General features: G+C 59.7%; 3 protein-coding genes across 5 annotated transcripts in view; all 3 read left to right on the top strand.

Annotated features, from left to right (window-relative positions):
- The first annotated feature begins 526 nt into the window (after window positions 1–526).
- FUT1 (fucosyltransferase 1 (galactoside 2-alpha-L-fucosyltransferase, H blood group)) lies at window positions 527–2,861 on the top strand. Its single transcript, XM_014550529.1, is given in 3 exon segments — window positions 527–554; window positions 708–1,288; window positions 1,291–2,861. Coding segments are annotated over 3 exon segments (1,035 nt in total). The 5' UTR covers window positions 527–541; the 3' UTR covers window positions 1,732–2,861.
- Window positions 2,862–3,775: 914 nt separating this feature from the next.
- Window positions 3,776–7,913, top strand: IZUMO1 (izumo sperm-egg fusion 1). 3 transcript variants are annotated; one of them, XR_001364686.1, is made up of 9 exons: window positions 3,776–4,601; window positions 4,941–5,015; window positions 5,596–5,682; window positions 5,931–5,951; window positions 6,253–6,333; window positions 6,509–6,609; window positions 6,856–7,009; window positions 7,285–7,579; window positions 7,757–7,835. XR_001364686.1 is itself a non-coding variant. In XM_005879595.2 (9 exons), the coding sequence occupies exons 1-9, from the start codon at window positions 4,364–4,366 to the stop codon at window positions 7,890–7,892; spliced, it is 1,128 nt and encodes a 375-aa protein (XP_005879657.1). In that variant the 5' UTR covers window positions 3,776–4,363; the 3' UTR covers window positions 7,893–7,913. The 3 variants fall into 3 exon arrangements, 2 of the variants coding, with proteins under 2 accessions (XP_005879657.1, XP_014406010.1); XM_005879595.2 differs by having other exon boundaries at window positions 7,285–7,519; window positions 7,757–7,913; XM_014550524.1 differs by lacking the exons at window positions 5,596–5,682; window positions 5,931–5,951 and having other exon boundaries at window positions 7,285–7,519; window positions 7,757–7,913.
- A 95-nt stretch (window positions 7,914–8,008) lies between these two features.
- The window catches only part of RASIP1 (Ras interacting protein 1), a 15,944-nt gene continuing 14,729 nt past the window's right edge, over window positions 8,009–9,223 (top strand). The window contains exons 1-2 of the mRNA XM_014550422.1: window positions 8,009–8,298; window positions 8,540–8,683. Coding sequence (XP_014405908.1) covers window positions 8,544–8,683 — 140 coding nt within the window. The 5' untranslated portion in view covers window positions 8,009–8,298; window positions 8,540–8,543. The remainder of the gene's footprint in view (window positions 8,299–8,539; window positions 8,684–9,223) is intronic.

Here is a 9,223-nt window from a genome sequence, read left to right as displayed (position 1 = left end):
CCCGAAGGGCAGGGCGGGAGGACTACCAGCCTGGCTGGGGGTGTGGGGAAGGGGTGGGGCTCCGCCTGGCAGCTACGGGCAGGGCTGGGAGAGGTAGAGGCCGGGCGGACCGCGCCCACTCTCCTTGCTCCTGGCGCTGCTGCGGCAGTGAGGGGAGGAGGCTGGAGGGAAGGGCTGCCAGTCCTGGGAACCTGGAGTCTGCGGTTTGGGGCGGCCGGATGTAGATTGCTTTTAGGAACAGCGCTCGGCCCAGACCAAGCCAGCAGCGGATCAGCCACCTGCCAGGAGCTCAGGTTAGTGGAGGTGCAATCTCTACCTCTAACCCCCATGACCTGAGGAGCCCCCTGCACCCACAACCCCAGTTCCTGCTCCTGGGGGTGAGGGGAGGTGGGGGGGGGGGGTGGTGGTCAAGATCCCTTATCAGTCCTGGGCCTCCAGCCCTCGCGCGCACACAGGTTCACCTGAGAGAGGAGTTGGAACACAGTCAAACCGTGGAATTTACACGTGGGCCTGACAGGCGGAGGCAGCGAGGCTGTGCAGGATGTGGGGACCAGGTGCTGGGCCCTGGACGATTGCTCTCTTGGAAATCACCCCCCCCTCTCCCACCCCCAAATCCCAAACCTCCAGCTTCTCCGCCCTCAGGCCCCTGATTCCTTTGGGCGGCGCCTCCCCGAGGCTCCTGCTCACTCACCTCTTCCCCCCCGCAGCCATGTGGACTCTGAGCCGCCATCACCTGTGTCTGACTTTCCTGCTGGTTTGTGTGCTGGCGGGAACCTCCTTCCTCCACCTCTACCAGGGCCTCTTCCAGGGCGGCCTGGACCTGTCTTTCCTGTGTGCAGACCGACACCTGGTGGCGGCCCCCGTTGCCATCTTCTGCCCATCGGGCGCTGGGACGGCCCTCAACACCTCCTCTTCCTGTGCCCAGCTCCCCGCGCCCCCCTCGGGAGCCTGGACCATCTCCCCGGAGGGCCGGCTTGGTAACCAGATGGGGCAGTACGCCACTCTGCTGGCCCTGGCCCGGCTCAACCGCCGCCAGGCCTTCATCCTGCCCGCCATGCACGCGGCCCTGGCCCCCGTGTTCCGCATCACCCTGCCCGTGCTGGCGCCCGAGGTGGACCGCCGCACGCCCTGGCAGAGCCTGGAGCTGCACGACTGGATGTCGGAGGAGTACGCCCGCTTGCAGCAGCCTTTGCTGAAGCTGTCGGGCTTCCCCTGCTCCTGGACTTTCTTCCACCATCTCCGGGAGCAGATCCGCCGGGAGTTCACCCTGCACGACCACCTCCGGGAAGGGGGGACTACCTGGAGACCATGCCCCAGCGCTGGAAGGGGGTGGTGGGCGACCGCGCCTACCTGCGGGAGGCCATGGACTGGTTCCGGGCCCGGCACGAAGCCCCCATCTTTGTGGTCACCAGCAATGGCATGGCCTGGTGCCGGGAGAACGTGGACACGTCCCGGGGGGACGTGGTCTTTGCCGGCGACGGACAGGAGGCCTCGCCGGGGAAGGACTTCGCGCTGCTCACGCAGTGCAACCACACCGTCATGACCATCGGCACCTTCGGCTTCTGGGCCGCCTACCTGGCTGGCGGAGACACCGTCTACCTGGCCAACTTCACCCTGCCCGACTCCGACTTCCTGAAGATCTTCAAGCCCGAGGCCGCCTTCCTGCCTGAGTGGGTGGGCATTAATGCAGACTTGTCTCCGCTCCAGAAACCTAGGTCTCCGGGGGCCTAGCAGCTTCTGGGGGAGCTTGTGGCGGTCCTGCAGCAGGCGGGCACCGTTTTGAGAGTGATTCTAGTCGGCTAGACCTTCAGAGAAAGAGAGGCTTCCGGCCACTGCCTGAACATTCTAGAAGCAGCAGGAAATATTGTCTTGACTGGCGAGGTCTGGGCCGCCTGTGGTGCCCAGCCCTTACCCACAATGTGGATGGCTGTCCCCCAGGGGCCGGGCACTACCCTCTCTAGTGCTAACTTCTCAGGTCTTTTCTAGAAGAGATGTTTTTCTTCTCCTGGGCCCTCAGGTCTGAAGGAACTCATGGGTGTTCTAGAGCAAGCGCTGGCCAACGCCCCCTGTGTCTCTGGAGTGGTTCTAGACGGGTCATTTGCTCTAGAGGGGGGCACGCTCTAATGCCCGTGAAGAACCCTGCAGAGGGATGGGGGGGGGGGCGTCCTGGAATTCTGGGTCACTTTGGTGAAGAGTTGAATAAAGGTACAATCAGAAGCTCAACACCTCACCGCTGCCCAGAAGATGGATGGGAGACAGATTACGTGTAGCTGGGGCAGTCTGTGAGAAGAGTGAAACTCTAGTTCACTCTCAGCCCCTGGGGAAAACCACTCCCCCTCCCCCCAGCAGATAGGCTAAAAGGTGGGAGGTGGAGGAAGGGGGTGGCTGCTGAAATGCTGGAACTTCCGGATGCAAGACTTTCCAGAAATGTAATGAGACTTCTTTTTTTTTTAAGCTCAGAAACTGACATGTTGCCTCCCAGTATGGGATGCCTCTCCCAGTTAAGGGTGGTCCTTCCTCCGCCGCAGCTGGGCGGCTGGGGGAGATGGGATGGATTTGGAGTCGACTGAGATATATGTGCCCTCTGGGCTGGCAGAAAGCCGATGGATTTGGCCCCCTTGCCAACCACTGTCTGTCTGCCCCTAAATTCACTGACTCTGGCCTTGGGCAAGTGAGGGATGGAAAGATCCAAGGGTATGCAGACCCTGCACTAGTCTCATACCCAAGCAGGAGTGCCCTTGGCTAGGATCTAGCCAAGGAGGACCGGATTCTTGACTCAGATTTCAGGAGCCCCTTAGTGCTTGGGTCCTTTTTGCTTTTTTTTTTTTTTTTTTTAAATATATCTTTATTGATTTCAGAGAGGAAGGGAGAAGGGAGAGAGAGAGAAAAAAACATCCATGATGAGAGAGAATCGATTGGCTGCCTCCTGCATGTCCCCTGCTGGGGATCAAGCCCACAACCTGGGCATGTGCCCTTGACCGGAATCGAACCTGAGACCCTTCAGTCCGCAGGTTGACGCTCTAACCACTGAACAAAACCAGCTGGGGCCCCTTGATGCTTTTTGAAGGGGATGAAAGTAGATACTTTTATTCCAGACTTGTTTCTAGTCTTCTCATGGAGGTTTTTTTTTTTGGGGGGGGGGGTGTGTGCTATTCCCTACTCAGCTGCCATAGGTGGGAGAGGGAGGTATGAATTAAAAGTCCACATCAGCAAACTCTGTCTCTGTAATTTTTTTGGAGTCTTTTGTGTGTGTGTGTGTGTGTGTGTGTGTGTTAGGAGGAAAAGTGCTGAACTTCCAGGGACTCTCATGGCCCATGTCTTAGGGTATTCTCCCTGCTCAGATCTGGCAGCCTCTTGTTGTCAGACGTGTGGTCTCTGAGCCCCAATTCCATTCTCACCTCTCAATACTGGCCCCCAGACCTCACTTCCCTCCGGGACCTTGGCATTCAGCCCCAGAGGCTGGGAGAGAAGGTGGAGGAGGAAGTGAGCACAGAGTCTAGGTCTTGAACTACATTTCCCATAATGCCATGGGGTTGGCTGCGGCGCTCTGGAGGGAGACCAGGGGGCCTTCTGGGAGTTCTATTCCTAGGGCTGGGGAGGGCCGCTTTTCGCGTCCTCCTATGTCGACGACGCCGGGGTCTTGGGCACCTAGTGGGGAGCTTGGGTCCTGGGGCCCGGGATGGGGAGGAAGCTGAGGCCGGAACCCCGTTCCTCGTGCTTGGCAAGCCGAAGCAGAAGGGACACTTCTTCGGTAAATGCTGGGAAAGTTCCGGTCTAAAAGGCGGCCGCCTCTGTGACGTCACCGCGCGATGGGCGGGGACTCCCTTTGTTGCGGTCCAATCAGGCTCGGAGTGCAGCTTCTGGGCGGGGCCAAGGAAGCCCCCAGGGAGTATCCCTTGGGAATTGGGGCTCCAACTAGGAAGTTAGAAGTCCGAGGCCGTGAGAGTACCTCGTGGCGTGGGGCGAGCCGTGCCTCTGACCCCAGTCCAATGCTCTCGATACCACGCAACCAACCTCACCCTCGCCCCTAACCAAAACCCCTCATTTTAGTAGTGGGAAAATAGTAGGGTGGAGGGACGTGGCCGGGTCCTCCTCTCGCAAAGCCCTCAGAGCCTGGACCCCCGGCTCTTCCGCGAACCCTAGTGTTTGCGGGCACAAGGCTCTGGAGTCCGGATCGGGCAGTGGCTGATGTGGGTGCATCGGGACTCCTCGTGTTCCTAACGAGAAGTGTGCGCCCTGCACATTGGGGGGAGGTGGGGGGTCCGTTCGTCTCGGGGGAGGGCATCTCTTCGTTTAACGCTCACGGCCTCCGGGTGAAAGGACCTTTCCCGGAGGTCGGCGTGGATTGAACGCCCTGGCCTCAATGGGGCCGCGGTTTCCTCTCCTGGTGGCCGCGCTGGGCAGCTGCCTGCTTCCTGCCCTGGGTTGTCTCTGGTGTGATAAAAGGGTCGTGGAGGCTCTAAAATCCTTGGAGACGGATTACCTGCCCGACCACTTGGGGGCTGAGCATCACAAACCCCTGATGGAAAAGTTAGAGAATGCCGTGAAGGATTTCAAGAATCTGGAGCTTGAGGAGGACGAATCCTTTCTGGAGGTCGTCGGTGAGGGCCAGGCAGAGCCGGGACTCCTGGGTCCTGGGAAAGGAGGGGTCTGGGACTAGGGTTGCTGGGTGCAGGGATGAGAGGGCTGGAGGCAGAGTCTTCTGGGTTTGGGTACAGATTTAGGGGGTTTCCCCAGGGCTAGCAAATACTGTGTTCCCCTACCCCTTATCCTGCAATTTTATGCAACAAAACTACAATTCCCAGAAAGCAACAGGCGGATCGTCCCTTCACCAGGCCTATCCTTGCCCAGTGGCCCCATGGGTATTGTAGTTTCTAAGACTAGGTGAGCCCTCCATACAGTTAACACTGGAATCTGAGGTTCTGTCTACCCCGCCACAGATGATGCCACACTGGAAAAGGGAACCTGGAGTTTTCTGAAGGAACTGAAACGCATCACGGACAGTGATGTAAAAGGTAAATGCATGGCCCTAACCGGTTTGGCTCAGTGGATAGAGCGTCGGCCTGCGGACTGAAGGGCCCCAGGTTCGACTCCGGTCAAGGGCGTGTACCTTGGTTGCGGGCACATCCCCAGTAGGGGGTGTGCAGGAGGCAGCTAGCTGATCGATGTTTCTCTCTCATTGATGTTATTGATGTTTCTAACTCTATCCCTCTTCCTTCCTCTCTGTAAAAAAATCAATAAAAAAAATATTTTTAAAGATAGGTAAATGCATGGAGGGGACCGGGGAGGGGCTCCAGAATCTCTCAGGGAAGTGATCGATGGTGACACCTGGCCAGGTACTGGGCTCTGGAACCAGACTGCCTAGGTTCGATTCCTGGCTCTGCCACCTGCTAGCTGTGTGGCCTTGCAGCTTTGTCACCCTCCACCGGACACCACAACAGGGCTCTAGTCCCAGCCGTTGCTTAGCCAGTATGTTCAGTGGCCATTCAGTTTCACTGTTCTGAGAGCCAGGCTCTGCAGACAGAGACACACTTCCTGTAGCTCACACCTGGAGGCGGGGAGGGGACCCCTCTGCTTCATCCTGCTTCTTCCCAGGTGAGCTCCTCGTGAAGGAGCTGTTCTGGATGTTGAAGCAGCAAAAGGAGACCTTTGCCAGACACGTTTCTCTGTTCCAAAAAGATGGTGAGGGAAGATGGGAGCTCCGGGCCCCCAGCCTCTCCATCCTCCGTCCAAGAGTCCTTGCCCCCAGCCCCTTGCTTCTCCAAGTCGGGTCCCTCCTCCCTCAGACCCAGGGGTTCAGGCACCCAGATCCTTCCTCCCGCAAAGCTGGGAGCTCCAGCACCAGCCCTGGCCTTTGCCCCCTCTCTCATCCCCTTTAACTTAACAATATGATTGTCTTTTTTTCTTTTTTTTTCCCTCTTCCGAGGCAGCTCTCTGTCCCAACAAATGCGGTGAGTGCGGGGTATGGGAGCTGGTCCTCTTTCCCTCATCCCTACTGTGAATACCCAGCCTTTCTCCTCCCCCTGCTGGGTCTCCTGTGTCTTCATTCTCCGCGCCTGCGAGATTCCGGGTCTCCAGCATTCCTTCTGCACCAAGGCCATCTAGGGGAGCACCCTTTCCCGAGCCTGGTTAGATCCCGGCTTCCTACCGAGCTGCGCTCGAGCCCTGCCCTGCCCCGCGGCCTTGCCCTTGCCCTCTCCTTTTAGCCCCGCCTCTCAGGGGGCGCAGACAGCCTTGACCCTGCTCCCGCAGGTATGATGTTGCAGACTCTGACCTGGTGCGATTCCTGCGAGAAGAAGGTTCACGCTTGTCGGAAGAACATGGATTGCGGGGGTGAGAGAGCTGGGCCCGAGAGGAGAGGTGGGCGCAAAGGGGGCGTGACTGAGTCTAGAGAAGGCCAAGGCCACCGGTCAGCGGAAGAGAAGAGGCGGGGCTGACCCAGTGGAGGGGAGTTGGGGGAAGGCCAAGAGCCATAAAGCGCCATCCCACGGTGACCCCCTGTCCCCAGAGCGCAGAGTCAATGTCCATGAAATGGAAGACATGATCCTGGACTGTGAGCTCAACTGGCATCACATCTCTGAAGGCCTGACTGATTACACCTTTTACAGGGTGGGGGCCTCCAACCCCGTACCCCTTGAACTCCGAGCCCCCAGGCCTGTGTGCCCCCCTGTCTCACATTCCCCATGACCCATGACCTACTAGGTTTGGCTGCCAATGACCCCTTCCGGACCCTACACCCCGACCAGTACACAGGACTCCCATCTCCCCCACTGAGACCCGTGATCTTCTTACCCCTGTACTCCCCCCAACCCCTGAACTTCCCAGGCCTCTGTGACCCCTTGAGCTTGGGTCTAGGTTTGGAAGAACAAACCTGAGAGCATGGTGTACAAGGGTACAGCGCCCACCCTGACCAAGACCAAGGCAACGCCATCGGATGCGGGCACCTACCGCTGCCAGCTGAACACCGTGAACAACAGCCCCGCCACGATCATCCGTTATCATGTCAGAGGTCAGTGCTGGGGAGCTGAGAGAAGTATGGGATTCAGGGGTCTGGGGTTGGGAGCGGCCTGCTTCAGGGGTGTGTGCGGGGGAATAACTTCCTGCCCCGAGTGTGGCTCTGGCCACGTAGGCAGGGTTTCCTTCGGGGTGGGTTCCGGCGTAAGCCGTCGGAGGCACGTTAATTATCTCCTGCTGGGGCCGGGCCGGGGCCGGGAGGGCTCGCCCTGGCTGTGCTGGGACCTACTTGGTGCCTCCCAGGACCATCCCTTTCTCCTCCTCTATCAGTGTTGCCCAAAAGAGTTGTGGAGGAGACGCCGTCCACAAACATCATCCCAAACCCGGAGGATGTGACCCTGGACGAGGTGACTTGGACGCCCAACAAGTCGGCCACCACCACCATCCCGCCTCCGTCGCCGTCTTCGGCGGCCCAGTCCCCGACGGTGGAGAACATGCTGAGAAGCCTCCTGGTCGGGCTGCTGATCTGGGGCTTTGTGGTGCTGATAGCCAGCATTGTCATCTTGTGAGCAGCCTGCAGAGAAAGGCAGGGCTTGGCGTGAGGGGCGGGACTTCCAGTCCAGAGGTGGGTCTGGGAGCCGTGGAGCCCTGAGCCCTGGACTGCCACTGGGGGGTGGGGTGTGGACCACCAGTTGGGGCTTCCCTAGGAGGGTGAAGCTCAGATAATGGCTAGAATAAGATCAGCTATACTGGGGGCTGGGGGCTGACCCGGTTTGGCTGTGTGCACCCCACTGTCTCCCAGGATGCTCTGCTATTGGTCCGAGAAGAATCCTGGGTACTTCATTGATTCCATAAAGTCCTGGGTCAGCACTGCCAAGGAGGCTGCTCAGAGCCCCAACGTTCCAGAGAAAAAGGACAAAAAATCTAGGAGCCAATAAAGATTTATTTGATTGTTTTAAGTATCTGACTCACTCCTCCATACTGATCTCAACTTGGGGTTCCCCGAAGAGGAGAGGTTTGGGGACAGTCTCCTCTCCGAGGGAGGAGGGGCTGGAGCCAGGCCCCCCCGTGGGTCCTGGCAGGGCCCAGCGGGCTGCAGTGCGATCCAGAATTAAGGAGTGGGGCAGAGCCAGCGCTACCCAGATCTCCTCCTCCAGGCCCGGTCCCCTCACAGGACGCCCCCTCCCCGCTCTTCCTGCCGGGTTTCCTCTGGCCTTTTCCTGTCCCCCACCCAGTGCTGGGAGCTGGGGCAGAGGAAAGGCTGAACAGGAGCAGTGGGGTCGGGAGCAGACCCAGGCCGACGGAGCCAGGGCCCCCCGGGGTGCTGCTGGGACCCGAAGCAGGGTAAGAGCTGGGGACCCGGGAGTCCAGATCCCTCCTCCCTCAGATCCAGCACTCAGTCCTCAGCCACTTCCCGTCCCACACCCAGGAGTCCGGGCTCCCTTCCCTTTCCTCTACCCAGACTCAGGAGCCTGGGCCCCAGCCCCCTCCAGGTTCTGACCCAAGTCCAGGCCCTCCCCTCCCCTCCAGCCCATCCCCACTACTCAAAGCCTCAGGAGTCGGGGCCTTGCCCACCTCCCCGTAGGGCCATGCTATCTGGTGAACGGAAGGAGGGCGGGAGCCCCCGCTTCGGGAAGCTGCATCTGCCCGTGGGCCTTTGGATCAATTATCCCAGGAAGCAGCTGGCCAAGCTGGGGCGGCGCTGGCCCAGCGCAGCCTCCGTCAAGTGAGTGCCCTCCTCCCCGGAACTCCGGCCCCTGCCCCGTCTGCCTCCTGCCTGCCCTTGTCGATGACCCAGGCCCTGCACTAGGCAGTGCCAGGGACCTCTGAATGGGCAAGTGAGCTGGTGGTCGGTCGGTCGGTCAAAAGGACACAGTGGGCCACGGCGATCCAGATCCAGGGCCCGGGTGGGGGAGGTGCTGGGCGTGGACACAGGATGGGGACCCAGAAGGCGATGGATTTGATTCACTTCTTTCCCTGATCACCCTTGGAGGTTCCCTTCTGTGGGACTCGCCTACTTATTTATTTCATCTCTTTCCTTGTCTCCGGCTTCTGCCCACCTCGCATCTCCATACGCCCTACGCTCGCTTCCCACCTTTCTGCCCGTCTCTGTCCCGTCTCCATGGGTCTCTGTCACTCTGCCTCGGGGTCTCTGCCCTCCTCCCCCCCAATCTGGGTCTTTGTCCGCCTCCCCCCTTCTCTCACTCCCGCGTCTCTGCGCGTCTCTCTCTCCCGCATCTCCGCTCCTCGGCGGGCTCCCAGGTCTTCC

This window comes from Myotis brandtii, unplaced genomic scaffold, assembly GCF_000412655.1.
Source record: "Myotis brandtii unplaced genomic scaffold, ASM41265v1 scaffold601, whole genome shotgun sequence".
Lineage (NCBI taxonomy): Eukaryota > Metazoa > Chordata > Mammalia > Chiroptera > Vespertilionidae > Myotis > Myotis brandtii.
The sequence above is the reverse complement of the archived record's forward strand: the minus strand, read 5'-3'. Positions and strand labels throughout refer to the sequence as shown.